The following is a 21,873-nucleotide window of genomic DNA, read 5'->3' as shown; positions in this document are numbered from 1 at the left end:
TCAGACAGAGCACAGTGGTCAGGTTGGTATATAAAGGATGAGACACTTTTAGGCATCCTGGTTCCAACCTGCAATAGGGCTCTGTGTTCCAGTACCAGCACCTCAAACTTGAGAGCCACAGATTCACACCCACCCACCCGCTGTATAAACCTAACACAAACATGTGGCATATATATTGCAATCATTTTAGGGTAGAAGTTTACCAAGGTATGAAGTTGTTTTGGCACATTTTGGCTGCAATCCTATTCCCACTTACGTACTTGGGAGAAAGAAGACACATTGAGCTCAATAGTACTTCCTTCTGAGCATACATCATCACCATCACCATTATCATCATCATATTATCATGATTAAATTTCTATCTTGCCATTCTTCCCAAATGTACATATTTAGAATTACATTGCTTGTCATTGTTGGAAAATAAAAATGACACATAAAGAGAGGGATTAGGTATAAATGTTTCCGATTTGACCTGTTGCCCTGACAATTCTAATATTAGCTTCTTCTTCTTTTTTACAGGTACAACAGTCGGGGCAATCACTCTTGGCAAAGTCTGTGTACTGCAGAGTTTCGTGAGCTCTATGCTCTAGGCACCATCCATAATGACCTATATATCACAGGAGGTCAGATGAAACTGAAAAACCAATACCATATCACAAACTGTGTGGGGAAGTACTCAATGGAGCAAGAAAACTGGAGGGCCTTGGCTCCCCTCCCAGTGCCCTTGGCCTGCCATGCTGCAGTAACAGTGAAAAACAGGCTGTACGTCATGGGAGGTTGGACGCCGCAGGTGAGGAATATCGCAGAGCCTTTTAGCATTTATGGTGTACTCTTCCACCCATACTGCCTGTGCTTGTTGTGGAGGCCTGTACATATTCCCTGTGCCTCCTCTCCTCTAAGAACATGTACACACTCTTGTTTACCTCATCGAGTGTGTTCTCACTGCTGGTTTGAGAAGGGGTATGCATATATCATTGGGACGCGGGTGGCGCTGTGGGTAAAAGCCTCAGTGCCTAGGACTTGCCGATTGAAAGGTCGGCGGTTCGAATCCCCATCCCCACGGTGGGGTGCGCTCCCGTTGCTCAGTCCCAGCGCCTGCCAACCTAGCAGTTCGAAAGCACCTCAAAGTGCAAGTAGATAAATAGGGACCGCTTACTGGCGGGAAGGTAAACGGCGTTTCCGTGCGCTGCGCTGGCTCGCCAGATGCAGCTTTGTCACGCTGGCCACGTGACCAAGAAGTGTCTCCGGACAGCGCTGGCCCCCGGCCTCTTAAGTGAGATGGGTGCACAACCCTAGAGTCGGACACGACTGGCCCGAACGGGCAGGGGTACCTTTACCTTTACCTTTATGCATATATCGTTAGCCACAATTCATATGTGTTCTGTATCTGTCCTGACATTTCTTATGAAATACTGCATTTTGATGCATTTTTCTCCAAAGCGGCATCTGAGTTGAAAAAAAGAATGACCTAACTGCATTTTAAGCCAGTAATGCACACACAGCCTTACTTTCAACTGTGTCTTCGGTTGTCATTCTCCACAGACACTTTTCACCTGTCTACTGCTTTGACTCTGCCCCTACCATCCCATCACACTCTCCTGCTGTCAATTGTCCTTCCTGCTCACTGACTTCATAAGATGCTTATGCATTGTGGCAGAATAACCTTTCCCAGCTTGCAATCCTATGTGTACTTATTAGCCTAATTTCCTCCACGAGGTTAAGGAACAGTGATTCTTACTGCTCTTTCAACTGTAGCCCCCAAGTGTAGAAATAAATTAGGCATTTCCTTGATTGAGACACACAATCCAAACAGTGCCCACTCCTTGCAGTAAAAATGCAATGTGCATGATGTCATTTAGAACTTGCTGCTCCTGAAACAGGACCTCAAAGTCTGCCACTTGTGGGTGGGCTATCTCACTCTGGCCACTAGAAAGGCTGGCCCAAGTACCAGATGGGTAAGACAAGGGGAGCAGGATGCACAAGGGGTGGAGGGTGAGCTGTGTCTGAGAAGAGCAAGGAGATCTGGAATATCGCTCTAGTCAGGATGATGGAGGGAGGGAAATTGGAACCTGAAACTGAGCAAGGCTGTTTCAGGCATCTGCCGTGAGCCAAGGAGCAGGGTGCAGAGAGAAGGAAGGTAGGCTATCACATGCACGGGATCTGGCTGGGAGAATGCAAAGGTGGCTTTTGTCAGTTGGCTGCTTACGAGAGGCTTTTGAGAGTGGAGAGAGGATGTGGTGAACCCTCTGGGCTTTTTAAAAACGTCTGGCTGACCAACACTGTGAGAAACAGGAAGAAGACCTAGATTGGTCTATATGCAGCAGGATTCTTGTCATGTGTTCACATGTGAGCCCAGGGCCTTCTTAATGCTGACCTTGCATGCTGCAAGAGGCTAATTTCAATTCATGACTAACTTTTATCTCAGCAAATTGCTGATGATTCATTTATTACTCCCCGTTGTTCAGCTAACCTTTTAAAGTAGTAGATTAGTTGGTTTCCCATGGAGGATATATTGACAGATATATTGGAAATCTGAAAGCACAGAATGTGGGAAAACATATGAAAACATACTTGCCTATATTGTTTGTTCCAGTGGTGCAGGTCCACATCCATGCCATACATTTAAAGTACCTTTATACCACCTGAACAAGCTTGGCTTCCCCACCACCACAGAATCCTGGGAACTGGAGTTTAAGTGTGCTGGTAATTATAACTCTATGATAGGTTTAGGTACTAAAGTTGCCAGGATTCTTTGGGGAAAATCATGACTGCTAAAGTGGTCTAATATGCTTTAAATATACAGCGTGGATGTAACCCCAGTAAGACTACAGGCATACATTTCATGTGCTCAAATATTCATGTCCCGTCCTGCTCTGCTCAATGTAACTTTTATTGTTTTAGCTATTAGCTGTGAAAATCATGGGAATGTTGTTTAGGTGCTTTATTTACCTCACAATACTCTGATATTAACATAATTGATAAAGTGTCTAAATGTTTACCAAGTCCTGTACCAAGATTAAAAACAAAACAAGACAGCCGTTGCTCTGTGGCTTACAATCTAAAAGGCGCGACACAATAAGAAAAAGGAATGGGGAGGGAAGATGAAGGGCAATCAAATTCAAGTAGCTGTTCTAAAAGTTACGAAAGCTCAGTAGTGTCTTTTGATCTGAGCAGGCAGGCCTCCCTACCTTTAAGCACACATACATAAACAACCCAGCAGCCCTATGATGCAGTGTCATGGGCGCTTTTCATACACTCGGACAAAAGAACATATGGTTTTGAGCAATGATTTTTTGAAGACACTTAATCCTCATGTAATTATAGGCTGCATAAAAATGCCAACTCCTAATCTTACAGTTACACAAGATTAAGCCTCAATGGCCTTTTCGTGACTTCTGTCAGTTGCATAGTGAACAATGATTGTTTAATTTAAGTATGGTTTTAGGACTCAGATACCAAAACCCAAAAATACATGCCAATGGTTTTTTGAATGACTACTTGTCATGTTTTCAAAGTAAGAATCCATCATTTTCATAGTCTGCATAGGACATCCCACATAGGTGTGTTTCTTTATTATTTCCTTGTGCCTCTTTCACAAGCAACAGGTAAGCTTCACTTGGAAGGGAGAATCCTCCAGATTTAAGGCTGTGATCCACTGACTTATATGTATACAGGTGGGACAAATAACACAGGACTGAAAAATGAAGCAAATACACAGACAGTACCAGTTTCACAATAACAGCCCAGCCCGTCAAAATCCAGAGCCCAAATGGTTCTTTTAAAATTATCCTGCACAGACTCTTCTCTAACTAATGTGAAACCCACTGAATTGTCTAAGATGGACTCTCAGACTAAGTGCAGTCAAACTGCCTTTTCATGTCCAGACACTTCATTGATGATGAGGTTTTGCTAGGCTTCGGCATAGACCTTTCTTTTCACTTCACACAATGCAACAGAATGGCCAACAACATTATCTAGAGGTAATTCATCTTTTAATTATAATGTTTCTAACTAAGGCCTGACTTGCAGATTATTTTCCTGGCATGATAACACCATTTCAGCTTTCATGTGGTGAATACTCAATCTGAATATGCATTTCATACAGTGAGTTCATCATATTATAATTTCGTTGGTCTATGCTGGCGTGGTAAATGCCAGCTTTCGCTATGTGGGAGTGCAGTTAAATAAAATTGTCACAAGATGAAGTAGACATAGTATAATTACTTTAAGGCAACTTTTCCAGAGCAAAACATCAACTTGATGATTGGGTCTGAGGGTCACACAGCTCCCTCTTTCATTAAGCTGACCAGCATTAATTATTATGGAATTAATAATAAACAAACAAACAAACAATACTGACAACAACCACTTTCAATACACCTGCCATCTCATTGCACTTTGCAATAATCTGGTAACATAGTCCAGTATTATTATGTCTGTATTGCAGATGGTAGGCTAAAGCTAAGTGGCTTGCCTAAGAATAAGCTGCAGTGACATTTGAAGTGGATTTTCCCCAGCTCATCCTCACTTGTTTGCTTTCTTATTAAAAACAGTTATTTTTGTTAATATCTTCCCTACATTAACTCAAGAACTATTCATCTTATACATTAGCATACCCTTTTGAATAACTACAGCAGGTGTGGGGAATCTTTGGCCCTCCAGATGTTGCTGAACTGCAACTCCCATCATCCCTGGCCATCCCTGGCCATGCTATCTGGGGCTGTTGGGGAGTGTAGTACCATCTGGAGGGCCAAAGCTTCCCCACATCTGAACTACAGTCTATCTAGGCAGTGGCGTAGCGTGGGGGGTGCAGGGGGGGCTGGCCCCACCGGGCGCAACATCTGGGGGTTAGGGTTGGGGGCACAAATCCACGGGTTAGGGAGCGCAAATTACTTGCCTTGCCCCAGGTGCTGACAACCCACGCTACGCCACTGTATCTAGGTATTTTCCTTATCAGCCATAGAAGAAAACATACCTGTTGTTGAAACACCCCTTGTTCTCAGCGATCAACACCATCATCTTAAGAAAGCAGTATTAGGCTTTGTTCACTTGTCTCCCCACCCCCACCCGGGATCCCAAGATTGGCAATAACCTGTGACTTATTCTTGTTCATATGGTGTACAGAAGCCGGCCATACCTTTGCTGGGCTTTTTACCAGGGTGTGTGTGAAAGAGAAAGACAGTACATACAAGTGATAGACGGAAGTGCTTCAGTAAATTCAGATTATGTGCAAAATGAAATGTGCATCTATCTATCTATATCTATCTATCATCTATCTTTCATCTATCTATCTATCTCTATGAATCTATGGCTTTGTCATTAATAAATGATCCCCCCAAAGTGTTCTTTCACGAATCTTCAAAGCACTCTGGAAACATTTGAGCAACCTGAAAAAACAACTTAAAATTTATTTATTTATTAAATTTCTATACCGCCCTGCATCAGAGGATCACAGGGCAGTTTACAATATAAAAACACAAAAATAACAACATAGTAACAAACAAAAACAATTACCCCTCTCCAGTTTAAAAAGCCATATACAGCATATTGTTTAATTAACCAAAGGCCTGGGAGAAGAGGAACGTTTTAAAATTCCATCTCTGGGGGAGGGGGGGAATAAAGAGGTTTTTACTTTCTTCCGGGGACTTCACAGCAGCCTTATAAAAAGAGCTATGCTCTGTCAGCGCTGTGTCCGTAGATGGCTTGTTATTACCCAAATCCTCAGCTCCCTAACTGCAGAATATAAATGTGCCGTTATTCATGCGCCTTCCACAATGTATTTCCCAGCCACAAGTCATGGGTGCTGTTAAAGCCTAGTGAGTATGAATCACTTCGCTGCTGTAATTGATGTGTTTATGTTATTTATCTGCTCAGCTGCCTTCCATGATTAATAGCATGCAGGCGTGCCCGGACGGCTCCAAATGTTGTATTATTATATGGCTGTCATATTTCATACAGATGGATCTTCCTGACGATGAGCCTGATCGATTAAGCAACAGAATGTTGCGCTATGACCCAGGCCAAGACAAATGGACAGAGTGCCCGCCAATGAAGTACTCGAAATACCGCTTCAGCACAGCTGTAGTCAACAATGAGATTTATGTCCTGGGTAAGAGCAAACAGATTTTTAACAGATAGGGCGGCCACTTTTTATTTTCCCCAGCAATTTGCCTCTGCCAAGTGAAAGATTTCAACCCCCCCCCCTCTCTCTCCATATTGTAGGTTAAAGAAAAGGCACTGGGACAAGAGGAAAGTACCCTTGAGGTCATAGGTAGGGAACCTGTAGCCCTCCAGGTGCTTTAGGACTCCAGCTCACACCATCCCCATCAGAATGGCTGAGGATTATTTGAGTTGGAGTTCAGTAACATCAGGAGGGCCACAGGTTTGACACCCAGGCCCAAAGTGGTGATAATATAAAGCCATTCTAAAAGGGGCCCCAGGTATCAGTGAGCTAAGTATGGCCCACCTTTCTTTCTGCCAATCAAACAAATATGTACAGGAGCACTAGCAAAATAAGAACAGCTCTCTCCATGTGCATTTGTCCTTATTAATTTTGGGTGCTCTCCTTTCGCATATTTTTGAAGCGATCACTAATAGGCATTTTAAGGCAAGCACGTTGTAATTCTCCCTTCAAGCATCTTGGGGAACAAACAAGGGATTTTTGTTGACACGTGATGACACAGTTTTATTCACAAAGAAGGAAAGGGAATGGAAGAGAATGGGAATAGATGAAGAATTTTATGCCCCTATGGGGCCTGAGCATGTTTCTTTTCATTGTCACTCTAAATCCATAACTCTAAATCCGGGGGGGGGGGGGCTGGCTGGATTTTGTCCCTTTTGCTTCCCCTCCCTGCTGAATACCTGATCAACATGATTTCTGCTAAGGTCCTAACTACTTGTTATAATCAAATAGAAGCCCAACATGCCTCTTTCACAGGAAAAACCACCTGGGGAGTGAATGATTGGGAGCAGAGAATTAATGTGTGCAAGGGGGGAAAAGGCTGAGCCTATTCTCCTTGCTGTTTCCGCCCTCTCAATCTTGCATCCCAAAGTGGCTTTTCCTGGGAGCAAAGGGCCATAGGGCTAACTTATGCACAGTTTCATTTAACATATAGTTTAGACCTAAAAGGGCTCTGCATGTACATCCTCATTGCTATATGCATGCATCCTTCAGCAAAGGTGTCATAATTCGGACCACATGGGGCAGAATTAGATTTAGTCAATGATAAAGGGTTCATGACTCATACTAGGATGGATGCATAAGCTTTTCATTTCAAATATACAGATCTCTCCCAAAACCAAAGTTCATGAAGCATTTGTGCTCGACCTTCAGTTTTGGACTGAATCAACACAAACTCTTTTCCACACGATCTGTTGCTGATATTCTCTCAAGAAGGAGATTCAGTCTGCAACACATCCTGTCAATTGTCAGTCTGTGCTCAATTTCCTGGCTTTCTCACACAAAATCAGATGTGGGTTTTTTCCCTCAGCACCACTGCAAACTGCCAAAAAGCAATTGCAGTGGCTTTATTCCAGATTTACACTTCCTAGTAGTATAACAATTTTGGAATGATTTTCAACAGTTTAGGTTGAAAACTGTCAGGTAGTCACAGAAGATTCAATTTCTTTTAACTGCATATTTACCTCAGGCTTGGGGTGTATGTCCAACCCACCTTTTTCTATTTTAAAAGGGTGAGCAAAGAGTGTTATGGCTAAACCAATCTTTACAATAGGGATGGAAAACCCATTGCCCTCCAAATGTTGTTGAACTCCAGCTCCCATTAGCCCCGGCCAGCATGGCAAATACTCAGGGGTGACAGGAGTTGTAGTCCAGCAACTTCTGGAGGGCCACAGGTTGTCTCCTCCTTATCTAGTTACAGGCAGAATGTCATTGTTATTTTGCATTGTGATTCCAGATAACATCACGCAAATATGGCATGCAATTGGGGTCTGGTGGGGGCACATTCAATGATGAGGAACACCTAGATTTATTGCAAGGTGATGTGAGTTATGAATCTTTGCTTTAAAGGCAATACCAAAGGTGTCCTACCTGGACAGAGAGAAAGGCAGATTATAACATTGCAACATGCAAGTTGAAAGTTTTCTTGTGGCACAATCTTACGCATGTTTGGTGAAAGTCGCCCAATAGAATTTAGTGGGGCTTCCTTCCAGACAGGTTTACATAGCATCGCAGCCTCATTCTGGCTAGCTCAGCTCTTGATCATTCCTATGACAGCAATGACAGAATGAGAATTGCAAGAGCTGGAGGTGACAGGCCAAAGAATGGTGGCTGCCGTGAGAACAGAAAACTCACACAGCTTGCTAGTCTGGGAGCCATGATTCCTCGAGACATTAATTGCTTCACAAGTGTCAAACAGCTGTGTTCAGAAAAGGATTCACAATGGTTCCCCCACCACCACCACCACCACCCTCCAAAGAGGAACTGTTAGGATTGTGACAGGCAGGAGCTTTCTGTACTGCTGCTTTGGCAGTTTAGTGCTAAACTGCAGGTGTGGTTAGCCATGCCAACAGGGCTGGGCCAGGAAGACACTTTTGCTACCTGAGAGTGAGGCAGCAAATGGCATTATGCATCCTGCAAGACAAGATGCATAGTTCCCAGGGAGCTGTCTCACTTATTTTGCCACCAGAAACAGAAAAATCTTAGAAGGGCATCTTCCTCTTGTTGATGGCAAACATAAAATACTAATACATTCCATATTAATTTACTGTCCTTTCAAAACACAATCAGCTGCCTGAGGTAGACACCTCACTTTGCCTACGGGTAGGGCTGGCCCTGCAGAGCAGGAAAAGGAGGGACCATGTTTCAAGGGCATGTTTCAACGCCCTCCCATCAGATGTCAAAGAGATAAACAACTACCTGACATTTAGAAGACATCTGAAGGCAGCCCTGTTCAGGGAAGTTTTTAATGTGTGACATTTTAATGTATTTTTAATCTTTGTTGGAAGCCGCCTAGAGTGGCTAGGGAAGCCCAGCCAGATGGGCGGGGTACAAATAATAAATTATGATGATGATGATGTTAATCAATGATGATGTTAATTACCACTATGGTAATAGAGCTCAGAGTGGTTTGCAGCAACTTTAAAATTACACAGAAATGGATACAGCAGTAAAAGCATCCTAAAACAAGAGGTTAAACCACTAAAGATTCTCAGTCCAGCAGGTCAATCTCCTTCCAGAGTAAAAAATGTATTTGGGCCCATCTGCTGTATACATTTAAGGCCCTGCTGTATGACTTCATGGCTTCCCCAAAGAAACCTGGGAGCTTAGTTTGTTGAGGGTGCTGAGAGTTTTTAGGAAACAATTTCCAGAGTTCCCGGCAAGAGGGATTGTTTAACCACTCTGAAAATTTCCAGAACAATGTAACAAGAAATCCCTCTTCCCAGAGAACTCTGAGAATTATATATCTGTGAGGGGAACAGAGCTCTCCTGACAACTCTCAGCACCCTTAACAAACTACAGTTCCCAAGATTCCCATTGGCATGACATTGCTTAAAGATCATAGTGCGGGTGGGGCCTTAGCTGGTGGAGGGCCTAGAGACAGGGCCAAGGGGATCTTCCGAGATTATGAGTGCCATCATCTAGTCATAGCTGTCAACCTTCCCTTTTTTTGCGGGAAATTCCCTTATTCCAGAGCCGTTTCCCACTGCTTCCCGCTGCTATCCCGGATTGTTAGATATCCCGTAGACTGTCCCCGGGACAGGTGAGGCTGCTGATCCCTTATTTTCAAATCTGAAAGCTGACAGCTATGCATCTAGTACTGGCTTTTATACTAATTTTTAGCCTTATTTCCCATTGCTGTTACCCTGTGCGAAAATATTATTGGCAGTAGGCCTTCCGTTACCTATTTTATTTGTATACGTGCTTTTCGATCGGCTTATAAATCTTCTGAATAATAAATAAATTGAGCATTTTTCAAAACTACCACTGGATTAAAATCATGTCAAAGTGATAGCTGCGGCTAAGTGGCTGGCACCATAGGAATGTCGCTCTGTGAATTTCAGTTTATCTCAGGGGTACATTTCCTCCCAAAGCAAATGTATAGCCAGAAGAAACCATGCCCAGCTTTCATGTTTTTAATGTGATTGGCAGGCCTTCAATGATCTACGTGGGACTCATTCAGTGTTCCCAACGCTGCACATGTGGCTCCTTACAACCTTTAGTCTGAAGTTTCTGACTACGGCTACTCAGGCATATAAAATGCTGAAATAGATGGACACAAATCTGATCCAAGATGACAGTCCCCTTACATTCCGATGAGAATGAAGCTCAGGTTGCTTGGGCATCTGATAGCATTATTAACTGGGAACCTGTGCTGTGTCTTTGATCAGATTTCCTGTCTTGATGCATTGGTTAAAATTCCTCAAGACTCCCTTACTACTTAAATGCCACACAGTCTTTTGAAGGAAATGAAGAGCATTTCCTGAGGTTCCAAACCCTTTATTCTTTTCACAGTATTTGACTGATCTTAGCTCTTTCTCTCCATATTTTCCCAGGAACATAACTATATTTGTTCAGAAGCCCAAGAAAGAGTAGTATTGTGTTCCTAATGACAGAGCCAATTGAATTCAGCCACTTTTTGGAAGAAAACCAGATGGGGGAAGGCACTGTCTGAGGTCATGCATTTTAATCTCTCACATTAAAAAGAGAGAGAGAGAGAGAGGCAAAGAAAAAAAAAATCCCTCACAGCTGAGTCTGTGAAAACTCATTACTAGCAACGGGCAAATTAGAAAAAAGCCTTGCCAAGGGCACAAACTTAAAAACACTCCCAGAAGAATGACAGTCTGAAATATAAGTCATCAGCAAGGGCTACAGCCTTACCATTAGGGGTGTTCATGCTGCATTGTTTGCCAGTTATGTAATCCCTGATTTAATTTTTTTATAAATAAGAACATACAGAAGGAATTAAAGGAGAAATCCTATTAGAAAAGGCTTGGAAATCAAAGAATCTTTGTTTATCCTCCTCAGTCTGGAATTCCACCTCATTAAAATCCCGTTTTCCCCGGGGCTCTTGCTGAGAGCTTCTTTTTAAAGTTTTAAGCAGTTAAGTGAGGTTCAATTAAATTCTGAATATCTCCATCATAAAATACTTATTTGAAACGGCACCCAGGGATCTCTCCAGAAAGGAAAGTTAGAATAGGCAGGAAGCTGCATTGCTCTAGTAAGCAGGTTTGGTTTGAATAAATGACACTATTTCTAAAGTAAACACATTACTGTATTTATTTTAGGAGTTTCTTAGAGTGATAGCAAATCAGCTCAGTTCTGGTCTGTGTGTTTGACAGTGAAGTGAGTGATTTACCAAGAGCTGACTGTGAAACAGTAAAATCTGTGAACAACTTCGACCCTCCATTTAACACACACACACACACACACACTCTCTCTCTCTCTCTCTCCTGGGAACTGTAGTTTGTTCAGGATGCTGTGAATTGTAGCTCTGTGCAGGGTAAACTACCATTCCTAGGATTTGGGTGGGATGTGCTTTAAATGTGTGGTGTTTATACAGCCTCTGTCCAGTTTCTGGAAACAAATTATGGGAAGTATTTAGGCGGGCTTCTGTTTGCTTTACCTAGCCCAGTTTCTCCCTCCTGTCTTGCTGCCAAGCTCGCTAAACCAATTGTGCGGCTTAGCACACACTTATCCTCTGATCCCAACCACATTTACTTTGGAGCAAGTCCTATTGATGTTGGTGGGATTTACTTCCAGATAAGCATAGACGGCAGCCTTCCTGGCCCAAGGGGCAACCGTAACAAATTGAAATGCTTTTCCATTTCAGTCTTAGAAGAGCTTGCCAGGTCTATCTTTATTGCTCCTTTATTTCTTCATGAACCAGTTATGCAGAGCTGGTTTACAGAGAATGAGAGAGCAATGTATGGGCTCAGGCTCTCAGCTTGACTGCTGGGACTAGTGAAGAGAAATGTTACAAGAGAGATTACAGCTATTAAACCCATTGTGTATTCCAAAGATCAATTTAACAGTGAATTATTTGGAGAGAAAGAGAGAGAGAGAAAAAGATTAGTTTCTCTCCCTTGCTCACAAACTGCGCTCAGTTGCAGGAGTATCCCCCCTTTTCTTCTTCCATTAAAGAGGCAGCACTAGTTGTAAAGCACTATTTTTTAAAAAATAACACCAGCAACTCACTGATTGCAATTAATGAGCTTAATGAGGTCAGAGTTACTATAGTCTCCATGTGACATGGAATTCAAGGTGTCGTTTTTTGAAAAAGGTAGGGAATGAACAAAAGTTCAAACGTTTCAAAAGAAATGTTTTTGCTCATGTCACGTTATTGAGGTAAGATATTGGGCTGGAGAAGGTTGTTTGTTTATACATTTCTATCCCACTTTTCCTACCAGGAGTTCAGGGTGGCGCATTGTGGGCCATGCACTGTTCTGTGCGGTGGTTTTGCCTCTAGTCTATTATTTTTAACAAGTAGACAATTCTGAAGATGCTGGTAGGAGTAGAAACCTGACTCTCTAGCCAACTTGCAGCCTCTCCTGTTTCCGCCAGGTGCACCACACAGACTCCTAACACCTGTGCCACATCTAACACCTTTGCTGCAAGCTGGCCAGCCTTGCAGTTCAGGGCTGAAATGCTGAGGATAATATCCTTTCGCTGACACCACAATGTGTTTTTACATCCAAAGCTTGCTTGATAATCCCAGCTTCTTAATGGCTGTGTCTTCCTTCCCATTTATATATGTGTTTTATAAACAGAGATTTGTTAAAATTTAAAATCCATTAAACTCATTGCTTGCAGAGCGAAAACGCTTTTTGATTGCAGAGCTATCCAAGCGTGATATAGAAAGCTCGGAAGCATTAATGGCTTTGATAACACAAAGATGTCTCTGCTGGTTTACTGTAGTTATGCTGTGACATATGAACTATTTCCCAGATAAAACAAATAATGTTCTTTCTTCACATTGAAGGAGGAGGGGAAAGTGTATTTATGGCACTAGGGAACACTGTTTGGATGAAAATTCTGCCCCCTTTTACATGATAAAAAGACAAGCCCAGACACACTGGGTGGTATTAAGTTTTACTCAGAGTAACCCCATTGAAATTCGTGGACCTAACTTGGGGCTCATCCACACTTTTGTTCCCCTGGGAAAACCCACTGTTTATTGCTGAATCAGAGCAAACGGCAATCAGGTTTTCTGCGGATTGTCGTTTGTTCTGATTTGTTACTTAAGAGTGGGTTTTCCAGGGGAAAGTAGAGGGGCCAAGACAAAACCGCTTGGATTTCTGCCTATAAAGCACAGGCCAAGCGGAAGTGTGGACGAGCCCTGAGTCTAAGACATAGCTGAATATCACCCATAGTGAAATATTTCAGATATTCAGGCGGCATACACACCATACATTTAAAAACAATGGCTCCCCCCAATGAATCATGAAAACTGTAGTTTGTTCAGAATGCTGGGAATTGTAGCTCTGCGGAAGGTCAACTACAGTTCCCAGGACTTTGGGGGGGAAAGTTGTGCACTTCAAATGTATGGTGGGTACCTAGGAATCCTTTTTCTGACCTAAAAGCTTTCCAGTTGCATGGAGATTTTGATGCAGAAGCCATCCCCTGCACACATTCTCCAGGCGGCAGAGCTGCAAGAGAAACTGCATTCTTGAGCTCCTAGAGTTCCTGGGAGGAAGAATGGACTATTAAGCCACTCTAGGAATTGCAGCTCTGTGAGGGGAATGTGGGAGTCTCTAAACAACGCTCAGCACTCATAACAAGCTACAGTTCCCAGGATTCTTTGGGGAAAGCCATGACTGTTTAAAGTAATGTGATACTACTTTAAATCAAGCAAAAGTCAGTGACAAATCACATGTTCCAGTAGAAGATGAGGGGCGTTTCTGATCACTGTTGATCCATAGGTCTAATGGGTAGATGTGGGAAATGAACTGCACTACTAGCTCAAAAACAACAACAGCCCTTTGATGACATACTTTCTTATTTTGGGGACTGTCCTGTTTTTACTGTCACTCCTGGGAGACACACCGGGAAATGTCATGGGCAGAGCATATCCATACAGGTGTGTACTGTGTGCCTCTGTTTCTTCCGGCACTTTTGCTGAAGATATGCGCATGATTGCTCAGATCCTAACATTACTTCATCCCTATCTACAATGCTCAGTTCAAAGGGTATGTGAGACACTTCTTTCATTATTTCCTGTTTACCTGCAGCATTTTTTAACTGCAGTTTGCCATGCATAAATCCAACATAAAATCGAAAATGTAAATCATCATAAAACAGTCAGTTAAAATAATAGAAAGAGCATTCCACGGAAGAAGGTGACTGCACACCATCACTCTCCCTACAAAAGGCCTGGAGAAAGAGGTGTGCCTGCACCCGTAGATGAAAAACCAACATTGTTGGTGCGAGATTCACCTCAGACAAGGGGCCACCACAGCAAAGACCCTCTCTCACGCATCACTGCCCTTGAACTTTATTTGGTGGCAGTATTGCACTGGAACAATTGCATTCCACTGTTCCCTGCCTTGGATTCTTCACAACAGCACTCTGAATAGCCCTAAGAATCACAACCAAATTTTCGGATGGAAAGAATATTGTGTTTTCCCAGCTTCGAAATATTACATGTTACATGCTGCTGGTGGTAGGAATACTAATTCAGATAATAGCAACATTCCTTTGAGGAAATACATTTGGATCTGCCACAATAAATTGTTATCAACTGATTGCCTAGGGAAACCTTTATTTGTGTAAACTCAAAAATCCTTATTTGCATAAACACAACCCAAGAGAAACATCAACACAGGAGAAAAGGAACTTTAAAAAATTAATAATAATCTTGATGCACAGCTGCTAAGTGGGACTCTTCCCTTTTTTAATTTATAATGATACCACCATCTCATTAAAAAATCAGGGCAGTGCAGACCCTCCAAGTGTCCCTATTTTCCAGGGACATCCCTGATTTAGAGAAGCTGTCCCGGTTTCTGATTTTATCCTGAAATATCCTGCTTTTCCTTAGGAAGCCCCTATTTTCATCGGAGAAATGTTGAAGGGTATGGAATTATCTGACCCCCTAGCTTTTTGAAGGCAATTCTATGTAGGGATTTTTTTTTAAAAAAATGTTTCATGTTTTACTATGTTTTTACATATGTTGGAAGCCGCCCAGAGTGGCTGGGGCAACCCAATAAGATATGTGGGGCATAAATAGTAAAATTATCATTATGGAATGGGATGTCCCTGTTTTCATCGGAGAAATGTTGGAGGGGATGGCAGTGTACAACAAAATGTATACAATAAAGCACTGTTAAAATAAATCACTGGCTAATCGAAAGAGTTTTAAGCAGCTACTTAAATAGGTCTGTTGGCATAACAAGGTCTTCAAGAGATGCCTGAAAGTCAAAGGTGAGGATGCCTGGCGAATCTCAGCTGGAAGAATGTCCCACAGCATGGGACCAGTGACACTAAAGGCCCAACTTCTAGTTGAAGCCAGTTGGGCCTCTCTAACACATAGGACACCTAAGCACGCTTCTCCAGATGACCATAACTAGTCACAATCACATATCTTTTGGTGTTGCCCTTAAGCACCAGCAGTGCAGTGAAGAGAGCCCTACAGTCGGCACAGCTGCCCTTCATTGCAGGCAGAAAACAGGTTCCCTCCAAAATCAACAAGGAGCCTTGTGCCACCTTAAAGACTAGCACATTTCATTCCAGCATAGATTTTCAAGTCTGTGAAAGCTTGTGCTACAAAAAATAAAATAAAATAATGTGTTAGTCTTTAAGGTACCGCATGACACTTGGTTGATTTTGCTGCAACAGACAAGCATGGATGCCCCTCTGGAAAAAATGCTCCATCCTTGGTTCTTTGTTATATTGCAGTGATGATCATATCTCTTATTAGGATTTAGGCTGGAGTTGTTGGCTTCCATAGCAACAGAACGAAACCTAAAGGGAACAAAAGCTTGCCTTGGTCTTTTCCTGGAGCATTCACCTGTTTTATCTGCTGGTTCTAGAAGTCTTTGAGAAGCTTCAAGCTATCACTTAGGAATGCACAGAAAACTGTAGCGAGGGCTAGATGTCTTCTACTAGGAATTGGATTCAATTAAAAGAACCTTACAAGGGCACTCACCACTTACTGTACATTTGTGAAACCATTGAAAACATTGATGTGGTCTGGTTTCTCTGCTCCATCCCAATTATTTTATATCTGTCAGGCATATAACTGGGGAGAGGAAATGTGCCTGGAATGAAACTGCAGTTTGAATCGTCTGTTGTGGTATATTTGGGTCACACAGGAAACAAGCAGGTATTCTGGAATCAGAAGGCCTTTCCCATAGGAGCATACCCGTAAGGCAAATGCAAGTTGAGCGCCAAACTATTCATCAGGGTGTATTTAAATTTATTTATTTTGAACTGCATTTCCACCCCCCCCCCCCAAAAAATTATTTTCCAAGCCCCCAACATAATTGAAATTGGTTTCTTTCCAAGTAGTTACCATCATTTTCTGATGAGGAGGTGTCCAATCTCCCTCCCTGGGTTTACACACGCAGCAGTACATAATGATTTTGAATGCCCTGTCAAAGCTGGCTTTTCACTATTAAGAGAACTGCACACATTCTGTTCCAGTTCAGCATAAATCCCCTGCTTTGTTTCAGAACTCCAGCGCTGCAAAATTATTATCTTTTGATTGCAATTTTCATTTTGAAATAACAGTGACAGAGGGAGTACCTGCAATAAGGGACCTTTTGAAAATGCTGTTTGGAGTAAATGAAGGAAAGAACCTTGAGGATAGTTCCCTTGACTTGTCACTCACGGCCCTGACTGCACATCAGAACATTTTGTAATGATGCTCCCAGGTTGTCACTATTTTAAGGTGGGATTCACTCACATCCGAGCAAATTAAGGCCACACAATTCAAGCAGAGTTAAAGCTCTTGCAAAACAAACTACTTTCTCCAAAAGATCAGACTTTTTGCAATAAGTCTACTCACCTCTCTTGGTGCGGCGGTGTTGCTGGACAGAAGAAGCTTCGCTGGGGCCCTGACGGTGGAATTCAAACGGCAGTGCCCTTCCTGATAGTTGGAGAAGGCATATACCCCTGCAGCCTATCAGGAGCTGGATCTTAGCCTGCACCTGCATTGGCTAATGGGGATGCAGGCTGAGACGTGGGTGGAGCCAGGGGCGGAGCCAATGGAGCCGACGGTGGGCTTCCCTCGGATCCACCCCCTACCCATTTAAGCAGCCCATACCTGGGGCACAGCCTGCTTGTTCCTGCGCTGGGTTTTCCTCCCATCCCACCCACCCACTGTTTACACTGATAGGCAATGACTTTGCTGTCGCTGCAGTGGTCACTGTTCTTTACAGGGCCGGGTAGGAATTTGCAATGGCACTGCCCTAGTGGTTTTGCCTACCTCATAGCAATTTGTCACAACTGGTTGAGCATTGAGGCAATCCCTTGTTTTGGATGGAGGGGAGGTTGCAGTCCCCGCCTGCCCCTCCAAACCCATTAAAAGGATCCGGGGGAGTGGTCATGTCCACGTGCCCAGGGGGGCAGGGCCAAAGGCACTCCCCCAGATGGCGGTCCCTGTGGGGGTCACCCTATTTGATATAAGTCTTCAGAACACCCGCCTGCATTGACGACGTGTCACTTCTGGCAGGCAGGCCGGAAGTATTTAGATTGCCCCATGCCCAAGCCAAACCTCTTTTATCTGTATTAAATAAAGTTGTGGCCTGTTTTGACCCCAAACCCCAGTCTGATTGGTCTCTTTTTTATATGGGTTGGGGTATGGGAAGTCCAATGCCTTGACCTGCAAGGGAAGTGGTGGGGAAATGGACTGCAAAGTGTTGGATAATACTTGCTTGATGCAATGTTGGGCTTGTCCACTACAGAGCTTACTGTGGGTTTGTGGCCCCTTGCAAGCTCATGAGGATTGTGCCCTGCGGATTGGAAGTAGGGAAGGGATTAAACAGGTGGAAAAAAATTGACACAACAACATTCTGGAATTGAAAATGGCCACCACGTTATTGATTACAGATGTAGGTAGGCATTGGCTTACGCATTAGGTATGTAGCCTGACTCAGCCTCCTGTCTGAAGTTGTTGATATGGGTTGTGCCTGGGTTAATGTCACTTCAAGATGCAGATCAACTAAGCTGCCCCCACCCCTGGCCACCATTGGACAGTTTATGGCCCGTCCACTCCCTATTTGAGCTTCAGGACAGAATCTTCCACCCAGACCCCTTTACCGGGGTACACTGAGATATTGCAAGGGGATAATGCACCATCTCACACACCCATTCTGGGAATAGACCAAGAATTCAAGGCAATGTCTTATCCACCACATGAGCTGGCCCCCACTTTGCTGGCTCGCCACCAAACCCACCTACAACTGCACAGGCCCCAGTACACATCTAGCAACCAACACGCATTGTCAGCAGGTGATAAGTGCACACCATCTGGATGATACAAGTCCTTTGTGACAAATGCAATGCCTGGGGGCCGTATGACTCTACCACCCAGGCGCTCCACACTGCTTTGTTCACCTTCCACAGGGCACGATTGATATGTGCAGGCTCCCTCGAGCCACGCCATTGATGTTGTTGCAGGAAATGCCCTTGATCTGCCCCATGCCAATCTCCCTCAGAGTTTCAGCCTCATCACAGCCGTGTTGCCGCATCAAGGTCTGCTGCTGACTGTGCTGCTGACACTCTGTGCAACTGGCCAAAATATTACAGTGGCGGACCCTTGTAAATTTGGGTTTATATGCCACAAAAAATAATCCAAGAAGCTGGGGGTGGGGTGGGGGAGGCTTTCCACTTGTCCTGTGCTTTCCAGGTACAGGTCTGAGTGGTTTTCTGTCTTCCCCGCCGCTTTCCTGGAGAAAACACACTCTTTACCGCTGAATCGGAGCAAACGTTAATCCGCGGGGAACCCGACTGATGTTTGCTCCAATTCAGCGCCATAGGGCAGGTTTCCTCCGGGGGTGGGGATCTGCAGGAAAGTGAAAGTGTGGATGAGCCCTCAGTTAACCTGTCTGTAAAAGGGGAACAAAGCTGACAAAGTATTGCCAATTACTGTGACAACAGGATTACTGTAAAGACATGAGTTCAGAACTGCGAATGATGCTGCACCTATTAATCCGTGCCATCGTAAGGACAATGATACAAATTGAGTCAGGAGGAACAGAATGCCCAGCAAGCTGTTCCTCCTCCCCCAAACAGCTTCATCCTAGTGAGGGACTGAGAGATGCTTTTAAAATGTGAAATTAATTACCAAGGTTGTGCCCAGCTAAAGAGGATGTGAGGGGCTTAGTCTGAAGCGTACATGGAAATGGCCAAAGCCAGCTGTAAGAAAGATGCTGTTAAGGAGCTTTTCTTCTTTATCTGCCTAATTTACCAGCTGACCAGACAAGGGCACTATTTAAATCAGAGAGGTGGCATGTACTTGCCACTCTGAGACTACAAACAAAAGGCAAGGCATTTAAAAAGCTTGTTCCTCAAAGCCATTTATTTATTTATTTATTTATTTAATCCACCACCGCCCCTTTCTTCCTTCAGGGAGCATGGGATGGTTCTTCTACCTGCCCTTCTCATTTTATCCTCACAACTGGAATGGAGCAAGCAGGATGCATTGCTCTGTTGACCGAGAAAAGGCAGAAGGCCTGGCTCCTAGTATTTATAACAGCTCCTGGCCTTGTACACCTCTGTTTCTTTTGATGCTCAAAAGAGGACTCTGAGGTTGAAGCAGTCTGTGACAGCTCACCAGTCAAATCCCCTGTTGCTTAAGGTTTTCCAAGACCAAGCAAAGCACTTCTAAGGATTCTACTAAAGATGTTTGGGAACCGTATCTTCAAAATTGTACATTTTGCTATTTCAAGCCCCACATATTTACATTTCATGAATGTGTAAGGTTGTGGTTTTTTAAACTCCCCATCTTATTCAGAAAGCATCCAAAGAGCCTCAAAATTCAGTGCACATTAATAAAGTTCTTAGATGCAGTTACAAAAGCAGAGAATGTTAAGAAGCCCAGTGGGCAGAGAAGTTCCCAATTGTTGTTGGGTACAATTTCAATATGCTTCAGCAAGCAAATATGCATAAACAAATAGGAACTTTACCTCATAAGCAGATATCACTGGAAACTGTGACAAGAGATATTGCAGCCTGGAGCTATAAATGGAAAAACTTGTATCTGCTCTAACTGGCTTTGAATCAAGTCCTAAGACCACCATATGGTGCTGAACCACTTAATTATATAATGAACCTGTTTAAATGGGAAATCTCCAAATGATCATACTGCGAGCAGAAAAAAAGACTGTGTATGTCATAGGGAAATCCTTCATTTTATTGCCTCCTGAAGTGAATCCCCATTTTCTCCAGTAAGTGAAGAAGCAGTAACTCAGTAGAGTTTAGATAATTTGCTCACCAAATCTTCAACACAACAAATTCTTTCACTATTTAGGGTTGATACAGAAAGCATCTGTTTTCTTCTCACCCAAAATGTGGGTTCTGCTAATGCAGGAACAGATTTGAGAGCCTGTTGAAAATCTGGCCCTCCTGTGGCAATCTGAGAACACAGCTGTCATTTTATGTTTAAAACTGGTCACTCCACCTTTCGTAAATAATAATCCTTTGGCGTGGAAATAGAATCAGTGCACATTATATGGTGCTCCATTCAGCAGTGTGGATGCAGAGGTTTATGGGTCATGCTAGCACATTCATCTCTGCAATTTAACAATTACAGATTGCCCACCTAGAACTGCTCGGTGGGGGTGGGGGAGATTGTAAGCAGCCCTACTGAAGCCAACAGGACTGCCCCAGAATAAATTCAATTGTGTATTCCATGAAGGTCATTCTTATTGTGTGCTAGCATGGCCGAGATTTTGAGAAGAGGGCTATGCTGAATGTCCTGCTGGCATCTCGCTTCTCCCACCCGCAAAACAAGTGCTGAAACAGAGTTGAAATAAGTGTGTCGCGTGTGAGCAATCTAACTGTTGAAGGATAAGAAAATACATGTTCTGTATATGATGCCTTACCTCCTGCTGGGTCAAAATTGAGGAGGACATCTTTGGAATCAGCCATGGGCATTCAGAAAGAGTGGACCTCTAAAGGTTTGAATGGATCTGTTTCTGTGCTTGTGAGATGTGCCAAGCACCTAGGAGAATCTGAATGCACTGTGGGACACTTTGCTCTGAACCACAGCAACATTGATGCTCCAGAGTGTACTGTTACCAGCATACAGATGGAGGATGCCTCTGGGATGCTGCAAATCTGTCCTAGCCAATCAACGCTGAGCTCAGACCTCTCAATTTACTGGTAATTGGTAGAGTTTCTTCTGTTCAACAGGAGAATTATAATAAGCATGCTTATTAGGGCTTGGCAAATTGTTGTAGCAGTGACATAAAATTATATTGTTATGTAGGCGTTTGTGTGGTGTTTTCAAAGCATATATCTTTCACTCTGGCAGGCAATTCATTCTTATGATACCTGAGAATGGAGAATCGTTTGTTCTGTGCCTCCATCATATCACTTTTGTCAGGGGAGGGGCCCATAGCTCAACAGCAGAGCGATACATACAAGAGGCCACAGTGGCAGAGCTTGCACACAGAGGGCAATAGGATCATTTCACTGCCTGAAAGCCAAACTAGATGAGATATAACAACATAAGAAAGGGCTTGGTGGATCAGACCAAAGGCCTATCTAGTTGAGTGTTCTGGCCAATCAGCAGCCCACAAGCAAGACGTGAGCACAATAGGCATGGGGGGGTTAACTGTTTGTTCCCCACTGCAGTCTGATTCATGGGCAGGGGGAGCATAATTATTAGTTGCATTGGAAGGAAAGCTCCCATTTGCAATCTGGCTGGAATGAGTGCATTGTTACGCTCCCTGAGCACTTTAGGCTGTGTG

General features: G+C 43.5%; 1 protein-coding gene across 2 annotated transcripts in view; it reads left to right on the top strand.

The window, feature by feature from the left end:
- KBTBD12 (kelch repeat and BTB domain containing 12) overlaps positions 1-21,873 on the top strand; it is a 51,749-nt gene that overhangs the window by 8,762 nt on the left and 21,114 nt on the right. Inside the window, exons 3-5 of one of the 2 annotated variants that reach the window (XM_081900472.1) lie at positions 520-790; positions 5,959-6,109; positions 16,688-17,081. In XM_081900472.1, the coding sequence (XP_081756598.1) occupies positions 520-790; positions 5,959-6,109; positions 16,688-16,818 (553 nt within the window). In that variant the 3' untranslated portion in view covers positions 16,819-17,081. Of the gene's footprint in view, positions 1-519; positions 791-5,958; positions 6,110-16,687; positions 17,082-21,873 lie in introns of those variants that run through there. The other variant, XM_081900471.1, reaches the window with a different exon arrangement.

This window comes from Podarcis melisellensis, assembly GCF_964234715.1.
Source record: "Podarcis melisellensis genome assembly, chromosome: 2".
Taxonomy (NCBI): domain Eukaryota; kingdom Metazoa; phylum Chordata; class Lepidosauria; order Squamata; family Lacertidae; genus Podarcis; species Podarcis melisellensis.
The sequence above is the reverse complement of the archived record's forward strand: the minus strand, read 5'-3'. Positions and strand labels throughout refer to the sequence as shown.